At 45.1% G+C, this 20,316-nt stretch overlaps 1 protein-coding gene across 1 annotated transcript in view; it reads left to right on the forward strand.

The window, feature by feature from the left end:
• Positions 1–16,020, forward strand: part of GALNT11 (polypeptide N-acetylgalactosaminyltransferase 11) — a 305,478-nt gene extending 289,458 nt beyond the window's left edge. The window contains exons 11-12 of the mRNA XM_086941470.1: positions 10,447–10,584; positions 15,270–16,020. Of these exons, the coding sequence (XP_086797596.1) occupies positions 10,447–10,584; positions 15,270–15,401 (270 nt within the window). The 3' untranslated portion in view covers positions 15,402–16,020. The remainder of the gene's footprint in view (positions 1–10,446; positions 10,585–15,269) is intronic.
• The last annotated feature ends 4,296 nt before the right edge of the window (positions 16,021–20,316 follow it).

Below are 20,316 nucleotides of genomic sequence, written 5' to 3' on the forward strand. Positions count from 1 at the left end.
GTCGAGTTTTGAGACAGCCCAGCACATAGTATATTTTGGGTCTATTTAGGGAGCTGATTGATGCATATTTGCACTAACATGGAGTGCACTCGCAAAAGCAGTATTTAAATTGGCCTAGATTGGCAAGGTAGACGGGTAGATGAGGTTAAAATGAGTTGTATTAGGACAACGTCTGGGTAGCTTGGAGCACAATAATAGGGTTAATTAAAAAAACAAATAGCGAGGCTTTTAAGCACATCAGTATTTGGGAAGGAGTATGTGAATTAGCAGTTTATAGATAGGTAGACTCTGGCTGGAGTGACCTGAATAAAATACGATCTCGGTACTGCAATACATAGTGGATTGCTTGAGGTGGGACACTATTGCAATTATTGCAGTTCCAGTACTGCCAGGTACTTATAGAAATATCACGTTATTATTACAGAATATCCCCTGATAAAGGCAGCCAAGCCGAAATGCATTGTGATTACTAAAAGTTACCTATTATAATGCATTCTGGGAGTTAAAGTGTATGAAGATTGAAACCTACTCACAAGAATTGTGATGTAACAATTTCAATAAAAACTTTATTTCAAGGACAAAGAGTTCATTACTACACAACGCTTTTGATTAATTAAAGAAACCTTTATAATAAGGACTAGTCAATCAGTTTTTTTTGTAACACACAACAAATTTTAATTTACCTGTAAATGAACGGTGCAAATGTTTCAAAACATATCAGCAGTTAGGAAACCACAAATGGACCTCTTGTTTGTAATTCAGAAGTGTGCTGGAAACAGTGTGTTAATAGGATCAAAACAATCAAAACACTTTACTTGGTGATGTTCAAATGATACATATTTGCTAATGCCACATTTCCACACATTATTTGTATGCTATGTAGTTTTATCAGTTAAACTGCATGTTGTCCTTTTGCTTCCATTTCGGAGAAAAATGTTCTGTTTCTAAACAACAGTGCCTCCTTCTGTCCTACAATAATGCCTCAACAATGTATACAGTTTCTAGACTGTAGCACACTTCTGTGCATCAATGAGAATCTACAGTTTACAGCTCCCAAAAATTATTCAGCCCAATCCGTATTTTATTTCCCTTAACACCTTCGACACTCATGACGAGCTCAGCTCGACATGCAGTGTACTGCTGGTACACTGATGACGAGCTGAGCTCGTCATGAAACCATTATTTTGGATCTTCCCCAGCACAGCAGGGGAAAATGCCTAGCATTTAAACAGGTTAAATAAGGAGGGCTGATATATGGCTAGCTAGGGCATTATATAGTAATGTCAACTTCTAACTAACCATTCTGGCCCACAATAATACCATAACACTCAGCAGTGTGCAGGCAATTGTAGCTCATGCAGGCTGGTTAATACCTACATTTTCGTGCTAAATTCTGTCATCCTCAGACAAGACCTGTCCACTATGGGTCTTATCCATTACTCAGCACTGTTCAAGCCCCTAAACCAGTCATCACCAGCTGAACTGACATGAACTACCTGGAGTGATCTGACACGTAAAGATGGCCATTCGGAGGACTGCACTCTAGTCCAGCACTCAAGTCCCAATTAGCCACATTGTATATGTGCTGCTTTACAAATCACAATGGCACTAAGATATGAGATGCTAGTAGCATAGTCCATCCGAGCAGATCCTCCCAACAATTTCTCACCAAACATAACTGCTCAGGACCATGAACTGTAAACAAAATATTGTTGTGAACGTATCTAGGACGCTAATTAAATATTCCCGATTCATGCCCTTATGTGGTTATAACAAATCATATCCTTATAAAGGCATAAGAATCCTATCCATATTTAGTCATAGCCAATGCAGTCCAAATACGGCAAGGCTACTTCCCTAGACTCCTAGAAAGTACAAAGCGTTCTTTAAACAAACCAAGCCTCCAGCAGCCCGGGAATTCCCCCTGCTTCTGTTTTGATTTGTCCTAGAACTCCTGAGAGTCCTGAAAGAACTGAAAGTTCTTAGTGACGTCTTATGTCCAACCTTATGTCAAACTCGGCACCTTCCAGGTATGAATATACCAGCATTTGCCTTAAGCAAACACACGGTGGTTTGGAGCAGAGCGGCTATCTACTTACCCAAAGCCCAGCTGATGCGAGTGCCGAAGGAAGCCGACCCTCCCATTTGACGCACTGAGAGAGTCTCTGTCTTTTCTCCTGAAGAGAAATCCAGCTCCAGTGTTTCTAGTCACCCTTGCGGGTTGCTGGGAGATCGAGTCCTGAGAAAGAGATACAAGACCTCCTTCATTCTAAAACCAAGGTACGGAGCTGATTAAATCCTTAGAGAATTCTTGATTCAGATTCTTGGCAAAACTAACTTAACTTAAACTGCAGCTCACTTACTCCTTCCCACGTACTAGGCTTAGGTTAAGTACTCCGGGGTAGGCGTATTTTAGAAGCACCAGTTGAGTACGTTTAGTCAACTTTTATCATTGTATATATTTTATCCGTTTTAAGTATCATATGGCTCAGAAACCATATAAATGCTTTTACAGTATTATTTCATAATACTCCTTTTACTGTACGCACTTTACTTTATGACAAGTATTGCAATTGTGGCAATTCACTTCTCTTGCATGAGAAAGAAGACTGCTCAATAAATAACAACTTTTATTGAAAACGCCCGTCTCTCTATTTCTCTGCACTCTGGTGAAACTAAGCATGCACGATTGACTGAGTGAAATAGCTATCTATTGTTTTCACACGACTCTGGAGATATACTCCTTATTCTGGAGGGAGCAAAGTTGTCAGAAACTAATCCCTTGTCTGGTCAGGAAAGTTAACTCCTTCCTGTTCACTCGAGAACGTTTCTAGTGACCTCTGAGCTAGCTGGCATTCATAATTAAGTCTAACATATTCAATAGAGACCTAGTCGACCTCAGTCCTACGTCTGAACTATCGTTTGTTATTCCAATGCGCAGAGCCTATTGGGAATATAGGAACTACACTACAATATCAGACTGGACAACCCAGTGCAGTAACCAGATATTATGATTATATACAATACCACAAAAAGATCTGCGCAGTTGCTCTAAGCTGCGTGGATACCAAAAAATCATGCACGAGTGTCTCAACCTAATATAAACTTATTTTGACTTGTACTTATGTTGGTTGTCTATTTACTTACTTATATACTATTGCGCGACTTCCTCTGACGTGTCTGTAAAATTGTGTCCTGAATTTTGACCCTTTGTCCTGCATTTTTACACTCACCGTCCTGAATTTGCACCCATGCCAGTTGGTCACCATAGGTACACTTTGTAGGAAGTTCAGACGACCCTTATTGACTTACAGGGCAAAATTAATAATCCCAAATGCTCTCTTTTATGGTAGTGTGGGCGAGCGGTTTAAGCTTATTAGAGATTAGTGGTAAGCATTTGTTGTACACCCAGCATCAATACATGAGACACACACTCCAGAAGAAACTTGATACCAATTAAAACAAGCATTTGCAATGCAATAGGTCTCGCATTTGCGAGATTTTGAGCTATTGGCATTGTAAATGACAATGCCTTTAATTTATGTCTTTAAAAAACTTGCAATGATGAAAGGCATTGTCATTTAAAATACCAAAAGGTCAAATTCAATTGCAATTTAGTAACAGTTCGGGGCATCTCTTCCACTTGCAGTACTTTTAGTAAATGCATAACGTACTGAAATATAAAAAAAAAGGTGCAAAACAGCAGTGGTGGGATCTTGAGAGCAGTGTGGGAGTGAACAGAGTTGTGTTACGCCATATTTAACTCATCCCATATGAAGTAGCTGACGCGGTCTCTGCTCCTTGTCCATGGCTGAGTGCCTTCGCTCTGAATGTCACACCCCTCCCCTAGGCGGAAAGATAGTCACACACACACAGGTCGACGACACACTCAACAACCAAAAGTGACTACAAATGGCACACAGTGTTGTCCCACTAACACACAGACACACACAGCGGGGATGCACTCAACAAACAGCAGCGGCTATCGAAGGCACACAGTTCTGTCCCTCTGTCTCCCTCCCTCTAGCTTGCACACACACCTCGCACACAACAAGCATCAGTGGCACCCAGCGCTGACACACGACACACACACAGCTGGCACACAGCGATAAAGCACTCAACAAACATCAGTAGAAACCAAAGGCACACAGTGTTGTCAGTCACACACACCACAAATCAAATCAAAAGGTATGTATAGCACGCAGACTGCTCAATGGAGTGTCCAGGCGCTAGCAGATCGGTGCGACGCACAGGGCTACCTAGATCACTTCATTAGGCAAGTCTTTAGCTGACGTTTCAGTCTCCGTGCCCTCAATGGATCTGGGCGACCAGGGCAAGGAGGCCCAGCCTCTGGGGGCCACAGCAGAAAAGTAAGAACCCCCGTGCCTTTCTTGTCTTGGACACTACTTTCAGCAAAGCCTCGTCGACACGCAATAAACATCAGTGGCCAGAGTAGCACACGGTGTTGTCACACGCACACACACGCTTCGCACATGTCGCAGACATTAGTGAGCCACACAGCGTACATCACTGTGCCACACAAAATGCTTTGCTGTGACGCTCACTACGCTTGCATGCAGCGCCAGGCGGGTGCAAAGGGGAGGACGAGGCGCTGTAGCAGCCCCCCAGGGGGCCTTGTGCAGTGTGCCCTCTGTCCTGACGGATTAGACAGAACGCAATTAGCTTTTAGACACAGCCAGACCCCCACGCCCAACCCCACTACTCCACACCTGAATTTGTGTGCAGCTGGCTGCAGAGGGTTAAACACGGCCCCTGTTCAGGCACTGCTGTCTCTCGGCGCTTTGTGCCAGCGTAGAAGCTGCTCCCCCCATCAAACAAGCCAGGCTAGCAAGAGCAGTAAATATATCATCTTGAGAATGTAATGATATATGCCAGCACTCCCTGTCTGTTCTGCCTGGTAGCCGCTGTTGATTCTAGGTGCCACTTCAGTTTACATTGAGGGGTGGATGGTGGGAGGGGGTGTTGAAATGCTCCCTGTAATCTGAATGCACTCTACAACAATGGAAGCTGTTGCCACTCTAGTGAAAGGAAGAGGAAAGGTGCACAACGACTCAATAAAAAATAAATAACACCACCACCACAGACTTGTGCCGTCTTTTGAGTTCATAATCTGGAATACAACAAAGCAATTGACGTCTGAAAGAAAACGAGAGCACACCTGAGCGCTCAGAGAAATTAGTTGAATACAGACAAACGTTTGTCTCGATATTCAAACTAGCTAAATAGTTAAAGAGGAACTGATCAACAACAACGTGCGGGATATAATTGCATGAAAATAAAAATAGCCAACTTCATATTATTTAATACACCACGCGCATATTATAGAACGATATGAGACAGTATCCGATGCATGAACGTATATGTTTAGTGAAATAAAATATATATATATATATATATATATATATATATATATATATATATATATATATATATATATATATATATATATATACATATTGCAGAGATTGGCAAAATCGTTCACGGAAAAATAATAAGAGTTGAACTTTGTAAAACACAAATGCACACAGCGCTCGGAATTATCCATTTCATCGATGCAAAATGAGTATTATATGTTGAATTCCGTGTTAAACTGGTCTCTGCTCACGACACCAGAGCAAGGTTTCCCCAAGGCTCCCGGCAGCGGACTGTAGGAAGCGCCCTCTGTGAAGGCGCAATGAAACCCCCTCTGAGTGGTACAGTGCCCCTCTGCCCTCCTAGGATGCCCGACTGCTGCTAGAAGCCCATAGAGGCGCTGGACGCCACCTCCGAGCGATGCCTGCCGCAGTATCAGCCCGGCACGGCCTTGTAGCGATGCTGATCCCGCCTAAGAATAGACATGCAAAGAGCAAAACTAATTACCGAAGTAAGGTGTAGCGAAGCTCGTGGTTGGTATGTGTAGGCACTGGTTGAGTTGTCGACTTTCCAGCAGACATTCAAGAAGAGCGTTTATACAGGCCAACAAATTCATTCCAGCGATTATTGAACCACGATGCTTGATTAAAACAAGCAGGGGCCTAAGGCTGCAGGGGCAGGTTTAAACTGGGGCATGGGGTGGAGGGGAGGGGCATGACCAAGCAGGGGCAGGTACACACAGGGGCCTAAGGCTGCAGGGGCAGGTATAAACTGGGGCCTCGGGTGGAGGGGAGGCGCATGACCAAGCAGGGGCAGGTACAAGCAGGGGCCTAGGGCAGCAGGGGCAGGTATACACTGGGGCCTGGGGTGGAGGGGAGGGGCAGCAATAATCAGGGGCTTAGGGAAACAGGGGCCTAGTGGGGGGGCTGCTGGTACAAGCGGGGGCTGCGTGCATAGCATCGCGCGAGGAATAGACACTAAAACGACGCCCACTGACATAAGGTGCAGGAACAGGTGATCTTACATGGATGCTGGCATGGAAGCAGGTAGATTGAGAGAGCCTAGGGGTCAGAGGTGACATGGGGCACAGGGCACCAGTGAATGGAGACAGACACGTGGAGGCACAGAGTCATATATACAAGGGGGTATATACAAGGGGGCAGTCACATACAACAGCATGGATCATAGACAGGGGCGTCATGACACAGGCACAGGTGTCACCCCCACCCCCAAGCACTCTCCGCTCCGCCCCCCCTCTACCCTCTGTCCCTACCCTGCCCGGGCTCCAGCCTTGCCCCCTCCCCGGATCTCTTGCTGCCCGGTGCCAGCCTGCCCCGCCTTCCTTCACTGCCAGACACCCCCCCCGGCAGCCCTCAGGGGGGCCGCAGCACAGACACAAATCCTAGCCCCCACCCAATACTTCTCCTCCAATGCGAGACGCCAAAGTGGGGGCGGGTGTGGGGGTGAGAAGCATGTAGGAGGAGGCTACTTTAAAGACATGCTGCAGAGAATAATCACACACGTAAAAGCTGCAACATGGCACCGTCAGCACCCTCACCCCTCAGGAGATGGAATGAAACAAGAAGAGAGAAGCGCTGAAAGTACAAAAAGACTGAAGTACGAGAAGGGAAACACAAACAAGCAGGCAAGAAAACAAAAGAAGTAAAGTATTCTGCAAAATAAGTACCATAGCAGCGTGTTCTCCTGTCCAGGGAAGAGTCTGGGGTCCTCGAGGCAGGGTACAGCCCGGGTGGGCTCTGTTTGGGGGGGCGGTGATCTCGGCGCTGCCGCTGATCCCCGGCTGGAGTTGTGCAGAACAGGAGGACGCACTGCTGAGCGAGCTCTCTCCTCCCTCTATTACCACAGGCCTGACAGTGAGGGGGAGGAGGCGGGCTTTAAAGAAACAGTGTCCTCTGCTCCCTCCTCACACCGGCTTAACACTTTGCAGGAACGTGCCACGCACGGCACAGTCAGAGACATCTTTAAACAAAGTGCCGGAGAAAACATACCACGAAGAGGCACCTCCAGAAAACGCTAAAACACTTTGCCCATTCCAAACACACCTCATGCACAGAACAAGAATAGCTTGAGCTGCAGCTAATAGTCATTATTTATGGGCGGAAACAATATACTGAATCCCGCCCCTCCAGGACTTCCTGACCTGCCTCATGGTTGCCAAGGCAATATTTCAAAAAATATTGTCGTGCTACCGTAAGGCAGGTCATGGAGTCCTCGAGAGGCGGGATCCAGAGCAGACAAATCTGCTAAACAGGAGCTTTTTCCAATGGCAGGGCTCCCTTTCGAGAGGCCTGCCAATGGAAAAAAGGGGCGTGGCTTCACGCCATACTGAAATCCCCTGCTCACAATATCTCTTTGCCTGCAGCAGGGCATGCCCTGCAATGCAGGCTTCGACCTAAAAACTAACATGTATAGCATATATTTTTGACACCATGAACTTCGTAATTGGGTAAGTACTTTTTGATCTATCAGCTTTTAAAGTTAAGCAAAAATGTCACACAAATGCGCTTTTACACAGTAAGGCTTTCCTACGGAGAAAGAAACATATACTTTATTCAAGTATTTGCAATTATATTAGTACTGAATGTGTTAGGGGGGTCAGGTTCACAAGATCCACCAGCAGATCGGGTATACCGGCCCTGGAGTGTCTGTGTACAGATATGCTGGACAGGTTGGTAGCCTTGTGCTACACCGTTGGCAAAGGGGACCTAGAAACAAACGTCAGAGGGGCACTTGGGGACAAGCCTGGAAGTTCCTACCAATGGGGGGGGCTCTGCTCGTGAGGGTCTTGGGAGCAGGGGGGGGCACAGTCGGTGTTTGTGGACCTGGGCTGTAGAGCTTGGGTGCAAAGTGTTTTGGTTGGCTGTTCCCATGCTTCAAAAACGCTCACAGCTCTTGGTCCGACCTGCAGAGGGGGGCAAAACAAGACAACTAGGCCACTTTCTGTGCTGGCCTCTGCCATGCTAATAACCCTCATTGACTAGTCAGTCTTGGCAGTGTTGGAGCCTGAATTTGACTGCAAGGGGTCGGTACTGCAGGTATTGGTGCAGGGCTGCTCCTGGCTGTCCTGGTGTCTCCAAACTTGTTGGGGAGATGGATCTGACCCTCTAGAGTGCGTTGATTTCCTCCTGGATTGCTACTGCATCGGTGGAACCGGTGGTTAGCAGAACTATGAATCAGAGGTTGCAGGGAAGTGGCTCCTCCCCTTCAAGGGAGATTCTGACTGTTTGACGAAGTGCTGGCAGCCTTCCAAGGCTTTTGTAGGATGCACAGTTGCAGGAAGAGTCAGGTTGTCACAGTTGTCTGGACAGAAGCAGGCAATCAGGATTTGGCACCAAAGTCCCTGGTAGTCCACAGTTCCCGCCTCTTCGGCTTTTATTTGGCCTTCTTCTACTTTACTCAGGCGAATCTGAGTTCCTGGTGTCAGGGGGGGCACCTAAATACTGAATTTAGAGACGTTAAGGGAAGTGAAGCCAATGGACTACTATGCCTTGGGGTCACCACAACTCCTCTATGACCACTTCCTTTGGGGAGTGGGCATAACCTTGTGCATGCAACAGTTCCTAATTACAACAAAATTAAGAAGATCGAATCCTTCCTTCGTGGAGCACATCAGGCAGCCCACTTTTGGGGGTGTGACTAACATAGTGGTGCAACACTCCTACTTGAATATCTAATCTCCCACCTGTCCTGTTGCCAGATGGGCCTTAGGGCAGGGGTAGCATCTCCCAGGTGTGGGGCAAGCCGGGGTTGCATATCAAAGGCAGCAGAGGCTTTGAAGCCTCTGGCCTTTGTATCCAGATTCACTAGCCATCCTGCTGGAGGAGGAGTAAACACCTTCTGCCAGAGCAGGCATTGTTTCTGAGCTGGCTGTTGCCTCAAGGGGGCAGAAACGTGTCTGTGGTGGCAAACTAGAAGACACCAGTCATTAAGCACACTAAGAGGCTGGTAAGTTTTCAGGGGGCACCTCCATGGTGCACGTCTTAATAAATCCACTACTGGCATCAGTACGCATTTATTAAGACAAGGTGTTTGATACCAAACACCATAGGATTCAGTGAAGCCAGCATGTAGCTGGGGAATTCGTAATGCCCAGTGCATATACTTAAGATGTCTTCCTTGTTCACTTGTACTATCTAGTAATTGAACTAGATAGCACAGGGGCGTATCTGCTCTTTCAGATAGGCGCTCACATGTAATATAATGCACCCTGCCTTAGTGCTATAAGGCCGGGTGCAGGGGTGACTTACATATATTGCATACAGTGTCTGTGGGCATGGCACATAAGGTGTGTGCCATGTCCTGTTTTCACATTTGTTTACACCATTTCACACAGCCTCCAATGTCCCTTAGGGTGGCTCAATACATGCTGCCGCCGTTAGGGTACCCTCTTTAGTACCCATGCCCTAGGAGCCAGGGGTACCATTTAATAGGTTTCTCAACTTAGTAACAATTGAGCAGTTACCTTCTTTTAGGAAAAAATCACTGGCACTGGTTAGTAGAAACCCCAGTGCACTTCAGTCAAAACTGTATCAAATACCAGGCAAAAAGTGGGGGTGACTACGTCACAAAGGGGCACTTTCCTACACTCTGGTGATGGTTTTTCTTGGGATGCCTATCATTTAGATAAAACAAAAAAATAATTGACATTGTGTACCAACCGATAATAAATGGGCATTCTAAAATTTCACCAAAAGAAATGTCACCCTCATTGTCAGTCTTTAGACACACTTGCCGGATTTCAAGAAGGGGCAAAGCAAGTTTCGCTGAAGGTATGACTAGAATACCAACTGTAGCATGTCAAAGGCTTTGATAATTAACAAATTGTGATGCTAAAACCAAGAGTGAATATATCTTCCAAACCTATCTTAGTTAGTCGATTAATCTGCTCATGTTTGCCCTTAGCTTAGGTTTCTTAATAGTTGATATATTTCTTTATAAAAGTTTCCGTCTTCCCTAACTTCGTACACAGAATTGCTGACAATAATGACTCTCAGGCACTTTTATGGTACAGCACTGATCTAATCATTTTATTTTATACTCGTATGTTTTCAGGTATGGATTTACAATGAAGAGCATGAGCTGATATTAAGCAATCTCCTCTGCTTGGATATGTCAGAAACTCGTTCATCAGATCCGCCTCGTCTCATGAAGTGCCACGGGTCTGGAGGGTCGCAGCAGTGGATTTTTGGCGTGAGTGTTTCAAGTTTTTAAGTCTAAATGTGTGATTTTGGTTGTTTTCCAATTGGTTCTATTATCAGATGATTATTATCCAACAAAACAACACCAAAAAAGAAGGATATAAGAAATTGGGAATTCCTTTGCAAAGCGACACAAATATGCATATATCTGGATTGCATGGGTAAACATGCTTACATTAATGATTCACAAGTGTCATCGCCCACCTGGATCCCAATCCTGGGAGTTCTTTGTTTCAATAAATTAGCATAATGCAAAGACAACCATCTGTGGTCTTTGATTGCTACTTGCATTCTATAATTATATACAGCACATACACCTCACAACAGCCTTTTATCAAGGGTTTTCCTATCTGTCTTAAAGAAAAATCACAAGCTGTGTATTGGAATTTCACTGAACTACACCCAGTGCCTATTTGAATTAATTCCAAGTAAATGCTCTAAATGTATTATTATTTCGGTTTAATTTGTTTTAAAGATCCCTGCACCCTTGCTTCTACTTTTAACATTTTTCAATTCATAGACGTTAAATGCTTAGAAATATTTGGAACCAGCATGGCTACAAATGAATTAAAGCACATAACATATTGAACTCACGCCTACAACCAGGAGTGTTGTCCTATCATTTCTGGTTGACTTATCAAGAGAAGTAGCTGGCTCGAGATCTACAGTACCTTGGGGAATCTGTATTCTTCATTATTGGGTCTGCATTAACATTCATAGATTATGAATATCGCTGCCTATGTGTGTAGTCTCATGATACATTCAACATGGAGAAATCTTTTTTTAATATTTAAATAACAAATCCCTATGTGGCTTTACTTTTTTGGGGGGGGACAGCCAGTTTTCACATAATGAAAATGAAAATTTAAAGCAGAACTGTGGTGTTTTCCCTGTTTAGATTAATGTAAATGAAAAGAAAGCATCTCTGAATAATAGGTCATGCATATTTCATTTTTTGAACTTTAAAAATAGTGTATCAAAGCGCTTTATTCACCTCCGATTTCACTGCAGATTCCTCTCGATCTGTTCATTCCAAGACTTCTACTTGTGGACCACAAAGCCCTTACAGAAGAAAGAACAATAGCTTCTAAATTCAATAGCAACATGTCTATTGTGCAACTGAAGACTTCAGTATTCTTTGGTCCACCGCGGACTCTGAGTTAATTTGTTCCTGGGCTTCTATATTCCACAACAGACACTTAGGAATCTAAGGCAAGGTAGTAATTTGAGGGAGGTGTTGTCAAATCCCCTTTTTCATTGAAGTATTCCTCCTACCGTGTGCTGTGCTCAACTAAGGTATTAATCTATTCTAAAGATACGGCAGATTATGTGGTAATGGATGCTGCCATGGAATTATCTTGCAAATATTGTCAATGTTGCATTCTAGTAGGCTTCAAGTTAGATGCCCAGCAAATTATCCTTAATGTTCCTTTAATAGGTGTATCCTATATAATAATGTAATGATGATACTTGTAAAGCGCACTGTTACCCCTTCTCGGGGTGTCCTGGCGCTGTAGACCGCTGGGGAACCCGTCCTGGCTTTCCCTGTGAGATGTTCCCTTCTGGGTATCTCCAAGGTGAAACCAGGCATCCCTGGCGTCTGTGGGGGGCCGTTGTAGAGATGAGGCAAGCTTAATGCCCAGAGTTGCCGAGTGTGATCCCTGGTTAGAGTAGGCACCGAGGCGAGAATTATCGAGTCCGTTGACCCTGGTCCACAACCCTGCCGCGTCGGGAATTGAACCCTGGTCCCAGGCCGTTCTCTGCTTCCGGGTCTGCCGCCTCTAACCAGTGAGCCACACCACTCCCTAAACTGTGGACCTGGAACAAAACACACAAAAAATGAAAATAGTAATTGTGGAGAGAGATTATCAACTGTCCATAGGACATAGTGGGTGTATCACAAATTTGGAGTCAAAGAAGACTGCTGGCATAAGGATGTCTTATCATTGCTGGACGTGCAGGTCCAGAAATGCTCAGCTGTCTCATCCCAAAGCGGATAGTGATGCCACCGATTTCAAGTCCCGTGTTCTAGGTGATCAGGGCTCTAACTCCCTTAATTATAGGCCAAATATAATTAAATATTTGGATTCACATAATGAGAATTTTCTTTCGGGAATCATTGACTACGATCAGTGATTTAGACTGCACTCTGTCCTTCTCAGAGTAGTAATGCCACCAAAGATGTTATCGGCATGCTGCCTTTCATTACTCTGGTTATGTGCACTGTATTATTCAGATAATTCAGTATGAGGCCCCTGTGTGAAGTACGTTAAAGGTATGGCTAAGCTTATAGCAAATTTCTAATTTTCCAGCAATTATCAAGAATTCCTAGAGTACTCCTGGAGCACAATGGCAGTTTTAGTGTTCCAGGTATTGTCACATTTATTAAAAACAAATTGCATACACAATTTCTATTTAAAGCGTTCTGACGCAATTTGACTGTAATGCACATTTGCACATTTAACCATTTTTTGTTTCTCTGTGGAGAAATTACTTTCCCTCTTGCAGTCACATTAAATATGGAGCCTCATTCCCGGTCTGGAAACCCACTTTCTCCTGGTGTGATAGGTGTACATTTGTGAACATTTCTAGTGAGGGAATTTCCTGCAAGTGGTAGGTGATCGTCCAAAATCAAGCTTTTGGTGTTTACTTGCATTAGCAGGTGGAACATCCCAGCAGCATCCACAAACACATCCCCTAACCCCAAATATGTGGTGCCGGAAATTACACATCACATGTTAGATTAGCATGTTTACAAATCCCATTTTCAAAGGAAATATTTCAGATTGGGATTTTACCCTTACAAATGGATTTATTTGTGCAACTAAGTTGTACTGAGGGGTACAAATAACTATGAATCCGACCCTTAGGGCCAGCTTTATCAAGGTTTTTGTATTGCTCTTGCGCCATGTAACTGGGTGCAAGGGCGACGCAAAACTTAAGTGAGATTTATCAAGCCACGCAGGGCCACCTAGTGTGGCATTGCATGGCTTGATAAATCTAGAGTAACGCCACCCCACACAAATTAGTGCCTTGCCTTACTCTGCCCCAGGGGGCGTTTCATGGGTGGAGCATGGGTGTTCCCACACAGCCACCCATGGATTTTGGCGCATTCCAGATTTACCATTGGGAATGTCAAACTGCTACGCCTCTCCAGGTGAGGCTTAATGAGGAGAAATATCTTTATTTCTCCTCTTTCTGTGTGGAACAAAAAGAGGAAAGAGGGAAATGCCTCTCAGGGTTGTTTTTGTGCAGGAAGGTGCCCTTGCTGCACAAAACAATCCTGCCTACAACACAGGCACCCTTGCAACATGACTCAAGGGGGACTGCGTTGGAGCTACCATCCAAAAGTGCACCAGGGCTAAGAAAGGACAAAAATTAGCCGTATAATGTTAACTCCTTCCCTGCAGGGCATATTCCCCAGCTGGGCTGGGGGGGGAGTGGGGGCCCACACAGCGCCCCCATGCTCATGACGAGGTCAGCTCGTCATGAGGCACAGTGCTCGTGTGCTCATGACGAGCTGAGCTCGTCATGACCACACCCGTTTGTGGAACGCTCGCACAGCAGGGGAATTAGACCAGTATGCGAGCATTCTGTTATATTCTAAGGTTTGCATTCTTATGTAAATCAGCCTAGGTCCTCCTAGCTGCTCAGCCAGGAGTCAGAGATGGTGACGGAATGTTGGTGTGACTGTGATGAATGGAATGCCTGGGTGACTGTTGGATGAGTGGTGACAGTTGGAGATGGGCTGAGCAGCTAGGCAGGCTGCTCCTGGTGGGGCTTGCGTAGGAGTTACTGGAGCTGGGTTAAGAGTTGTACATGGCTGATCCTTGTTTAATACTGCAGGACATGGATTAATAAAGAAGACTTCAGAAACTTACAACCTGGCTACCAGTGTCTTGATGTACAAGGTACAACACATTCCAACGTCATGAGCACACGAGCACCGGGGCTCATGACGAGCTGACCTCGTCATGAGCATGCAAGGTGTTAAAGACGACATTCCTGTATTTTCCCTTTCACGCAGTGCAGCAAAGTGGCTTGCTAAAATGCGCTTCGTGAAAGACTGATAAACCTGCCCCTTAGTTTTTATCTGCTTATTATTTCTTTTCCAAAGTCTAATTGCTATCTGGATGTAGACAGAAGGCTTGCATTTAAGTTGTTTTAGAGCAAGGCATGAGGCAGACTAGCTCAATATCTAGCCTAACTATAACTTCTGCCCGCTTCTGACTCGTGACAATTGTTTTTCGAAATGATTTTAGAAATCTAATCCTAAATCTTCGCAATGCTTATATCATCCTTCAGTAGTCTGTAAAATACTAACAAATGTTTTAAGGCTCTAACTTGTATTTTTAAAGTTCTTGCAAATGATGGAATAGAAAATTTGTTTTAACTAAGAAATCATTTTTGAATCCACAATTTGCTATCGAACTACAATACACTTATTAAAACCCTTTTATGGTTTACCTGGTAAGAGTATCACACATTGCCTGCACAGCATAACTAAATATGTGTCATATAACTAATATGTTAAGCAAAATATTCAAATGCAAATAGGCCTGATAATCCTAAAGGCAAAATGGAATAGCAAATAACTGACACAATAAGCATGTGTACTTTTGTTTAGAGGTAATGGGTCCAGTTTGATATATAATTATTTTTCTTCCCTCTTTTTAGAAAAATAATCGTCTTTACCAGGTATCTGTCGGGCAGTGCATGAATGTTGCTGATCCACATAGCCCTAAAGGATATGTAGCCATGGCTATATGTGATGGTTCGTCTTCTCAGCAGTGGCATTTGGAGAGTTGAGGACTAAATCATGAGTGGACCTTAAATCGACCATTGAAGGTTTTCCTGGTTTATTTTTAGAAGAAAATGGAGACCTTAAAACAGGTCTTAGCTGCTATCCATCCTTCCACTTACTATTTAAGGAAAACCATTTTAACAGATCTACGCACGAGCATCACATACGTCAGAGGTAGATACCGACAAAAGTTGGTTGTACAAGTTCAGCAGCGGTTAATGAGTCACTGCAGCATGTTACAGCATAGAAGCTAATGTAGAAGTGCAATTTTATCTTTGATAATTTTAGTGGCCTATATTGCTAAATTGTATTCTAGGAAAAGAAATGTGAGTTTCTAATCGATACTGTAAATGGTTTTTAAGATTTTATTTTCCATGATGTGGACAGCTTCCTTTTTAAATGTTAAATGTACAGTATCATTAATGATTTGCTTTTAGAACACTTTTATGGCTGAAAAAGATACCTTGAAAATGTGTATAATATTTAATTTTGTAAATTTTAATTTGCAGTTTTACCATCTATTTTTATGCTATTGTTATTTTAGCCAATTCAGAGTAAATTTATGCTTTTAACAATTGAATGTGACAAATGTCATATTTATCATAATAAAAAGTTTTGATTCTTTTATTGATGGTTTTGGTCGTGCCCTCAATTATAAATTGTGTGTGAGTTAATCTTTCTTTTTTCCAATATTCCCAACAGAGAGATAAATGCTGTCGTTATATGCTTAAGAATGTTTGTGTGCAGGAATTGGTTGATTGGGGTTATAGTTTTAAGTACATTTTGGGATGGCATTTGTGAAGTAATTATTACTTTTTTTGATTATCATTGCCCAGATTTATAGCTGGAGTGAGTGTTTCTCTTGATATTGAATTGAGATCTTAAACAATGGAATGAAAAATTTCCTAGTAGACATGAAGGAAAGTCATTTTCCATCGCCAGCAGAATTCAACTTAACAGTAAAAAACTCTCTTTACCATGAAACACTGGCAAAGGTCAGTCCCAGAGGTCAACCAATAGGCAGTTGTACACATCCTGAAAGGTCTGGGGCTGCTGGGATACCTCCTCTTTCTTGACTGCGACCATCCAGCCTTCATCGAATTCCACTAGTCCGTTTTAGCAGGCTCGGATCCTACAAGAAGCTAAAGGATACCGAGATGAACCAGAACATAACAACAACAATGCTTACAGAAGGAAAATAGTACCCGAGGAAGATTAGAATACTTCGGAAAAACACAGTGCCAACTGAACTGCAACTATTGTCTGGAACAATATCATGCTTTATGAGGATAACTGATTGATACATATACCATACGGAGTGCTGATCGGTAGTCGAGGGTGGGTGATGACTGAATCCTCAGGAAACTCTGTGCGGGAATAATCCTTGCCTCCATGTCCTTAATAGAATTGAAATTTTCCTTTGGGTCTACTAGGACATTTTTCATTCTATGGCAGGACCGAAGGCGAGGATTATGCAAGTAAAAAGCTTGTCCACCACAAAGGAAGCCATGTCAATCTGAAGACCAGTCAGCAGCATTGATAAAATCTTCGAGGCGTGACCCGAGAAAAAAGGCTTTGGAGGCCATTTCCCCTCTAACTGAGTGAGCACAGAAGTGCGAAATGTCAATGTCTGCTTCCTGCATGACCCATCTGATCCATCTTGCTGTGGTGGGAGAAGAGACAGCCTTAAAGGATTTCCTAAGAGCTATCAGAAGCTGGTTCTCTCCATGAGGGTGATATTTGTCCGTCATACTCTCATAAGCCTTCAGGCAACACACCACACAAAGCTTAGGGTGTTTATCAAAAGCTGGGTACGAGATCACCCTGGAGTCCGACTTCGTGCAGCAGGAAACATGGAAGGTGACTCCTTGAGGAGTAAAAACCCGGCCATGGAGGTCCAGGGCTCTCACGTCAGAAACTCTCAAACAAGAGGCCAAGCATAGAAGCATGGCCAGCTTCGCTGAAAGTTAATTTCGGTAAAGGTACTTATTTGATTGCCAGGACTTAAAAAGTCAAGTCAAGTCAAGTCAAAACATTTATATAGCGCACTGCATACCCAGAGGGTTTCAAGGCGCTTAGGAAGGGGAGGTGGATTATTTGTCAAAAATCCACGTTTTAAGCTGCTTTCTAAAGGCTAGGTGGTTCTGGGTGAGGCGAAGGTAAGCGGGGAGTGAGTTCCATGTTTTGGCAGCCAGGTATGAGAAGGATCTGCCTCCCATGGTGGTCTTGTTGATGCGAGGAACAGTGGCGAAGGCTTGGTTGGAAGAGCGAAGTTGGCGGGAGGGGGTGTAGAAGGACAGTCGAGAGTTGAGGCAATCTGGTCCGATGTCGTAGAGTGATTTGTGTGCGTGGGTAAGCAGTCGGAAAGTGATCCTCTTATTGACGGGTAGCCAGTGGAGGTCTTTAAGGTGACCAGAGATGTGTTCGTTGCGTGGGATGTCTAATATGAGCCTGGCTGAGGCGTTTTGGATTCGTTGTAGTTTCTTCTGGATTTTGGCGGTGGTACCTGCGTAGAGGGTGTTTCCGTAGTCAAGTCGGCTCGTGACTAGAGCATGGGTGACTGTTTTCCTTGTTTCGGAGGGGATCCAGCGAAATGTTTTTCTGAGCATGCGAAGAATGTTAAAGCAGGAAGAGGATACGGCGCTGACTTGTCTGTTCATTGAGAGTGAAGAATCCAGGATGACGCCAAGGTTCCGTGCGTGGTCTGTCGGGATGGGTGCATTTCCGAGGGCTTCCGGCCACCAGGAGTCGTCCCATGCAGAGGGGGATTTACCTAAGATGAGGACTTCTGTTTTGTCTGAGTTCAGTTTCAGACGGCTTTGTTTCATCCATTCGGCGACTTCTTTCATTCCTTCGTGTAGGTTAGTTTTAGCGGTGCTGGGGTCCTTGGTGAGAGAAAGGATCAGTTGAGTGTCATCCGCGTACGAGATGATGTTAAGGTTGTGTTGGCGGGCGATGGCTGCGAGGGGGCTCATGTATACGTTGAAGAGGGTGGGACTGAGTGAGGATCCTTGTGGTACGCCGCAGATGATTTCAGAGGCCTCGGACTTGAATGGTGGGAGGCGGACTCTCTGGGTTCTTCCGGTGAGGAACGAGGTGATCCATTCCAGTGCCTTTCCTTGGATTCCGATGTTTCTGAGGCGTTGTAAAAGGGTGCTGTGGCAGACTGTGTCGAAGGCTGCAGAGAGGTCGAGGAGGATGAGGGCGACTGTGTCTCCATTGTCCAGTAGAGTTCAGTAGAGGATAACACTTTGTTGATGTCCCATAACTTAGAATATTTAGGCAAAGGCGGCAGGGATAAGCGAATGCCTCATCAGTTTGCAGACAAACTAAGGTTCGCCTACTGCGTTACCCTGCACTGGGGTGTGGCCTGCCGAGATTGCCGATCTGTAAGAATTAATCGTGCGGTACACCAAACCCTCTTAAGCCAGGGAGGCTAGGATGTTCAAAATGTGGACCACCTCGCTCCCCATGGGATCCTGATTCCTCCCAAGGCACCAACCCACCCATTTGGACCAAGCTGATCTGTATCGCTTGTTGGTGCCGTCTGCCCATGCTGCTGCCAGGATGTTTTGAGCTTCTCCTGATTAGCCCCGGAGTCTCCAACATTGCCGGAAATTGACCTTGCCATTAGGGGCATCCGGTTCTGCAGGACCAGGGGATGAGGCTCCCCCTGGGGATCTAGTTGAATCATCTGATCGCGGAGTAGAAGGATGGGAGAATCCCAGGAAAGTTCCAGAAGAACTGGAAACCATACTTGTGACCTCCAAAAAGGCATGATCAACACTACCTTCTCTCGCCGTCTGCGTATCTGAGCCGAGAGTCGCATTATCATGGCGAACGGGGGAAAGGCGTAGCCGGCCTCAGTTGACCAATCCTGAAGGAAGGCGTCTGTGGCCACCCCCCCCCAGAGGGTCCAGCTTCCAACTGAAAAATCTGGGAAGGTGGTGATCGAGGTGAAAGATCCGCCGAGAAGGAGCCCCAAAGTGTGTGTAACCTCTGGAAAACTCTGGATTCCAGTTGCCAGAGGCTCACATCTGACAAAACCCGGGAGTACCAGTCCACTACCACATTGGATGCCCCCGGAAGGTACTCCGCTGTCTGAGATGTTGTTCTCTAAGCAAAAGGCCCAGAACTCCTTGGCCATAATCGCTAGCACCTTGGATTTTGTGCCACCCAGGTGGTTTATGTAGCAGACAGCAGAGACATTGTCTATCTTGAGGAGGACATTGCAGCTGACCTTGTCCTTCGTCCAACACTTGATGGCGAAGGAGTCCACCAATAGTTCTAGGCAGTTGATGTGAAGCCGTTGCTCTTCTGCGGACCACTTTACCCCTGTAAAGGAGTCCCCGCAGCGCACTCCTCAGCCTGATCTGCTGGCATCTGACTCTGACGATGTCTGGAACCAAGCCGAAAATGGCCCGCCTGTTCCAGGCCTCCATATGGTCCAGCCACCACTGCATCTCCAACCTCACCTTGTCCGTGAGAGGAACCTGCTCCACATATTGCTGGCCCTTCCTGAGATGGGTGGCTTTGAGCCTTTGAAGTGGTCTGTAATGGAGAGGCCCCAGAAAGATGGCCTGTATGGAGGACGATAGAAGGCCCACAATCCTGGCAACCTGTCGGAGGGAGATGATGGATCTGGCCAGGGTTCGCCTGAGCTCCCAACGAATCTTGGAAACCTTCCTGGAGGGGAGACTTAATGTCTTGTTGACTGAGTCTATGACAAAACCCAGTAACTTAGTTTGCCGGGCCGGTGTGAGAAGGGACTTTTACTCTTTAATAACAAATCCGAGGTTCTGCAACAGAGCTACAGTCGTCTGAAGTTGGTCCGCAAGCAAAGTTGGGGACTGAGCCAGAGGAAGGAAATCATTTAAGTATATAATGAGGCGGAAGCCCCGCGCTCTGAGGTACTCTATA

Source organism: Lissotriton vulgaris, chromosome 10 (genome assembly GCF_964263255.1).
Source record: "Lissotriton vulgaris chromosome 10, aLisVul1.2, whole genome shotgun sequence".
Classification (NCBI taxonomy): Eukaryota; Metazoa; Chordata; class Amphibia; order Caudata; family Salamandridae; genus Lissotriton; species Lissotriton vulgaris.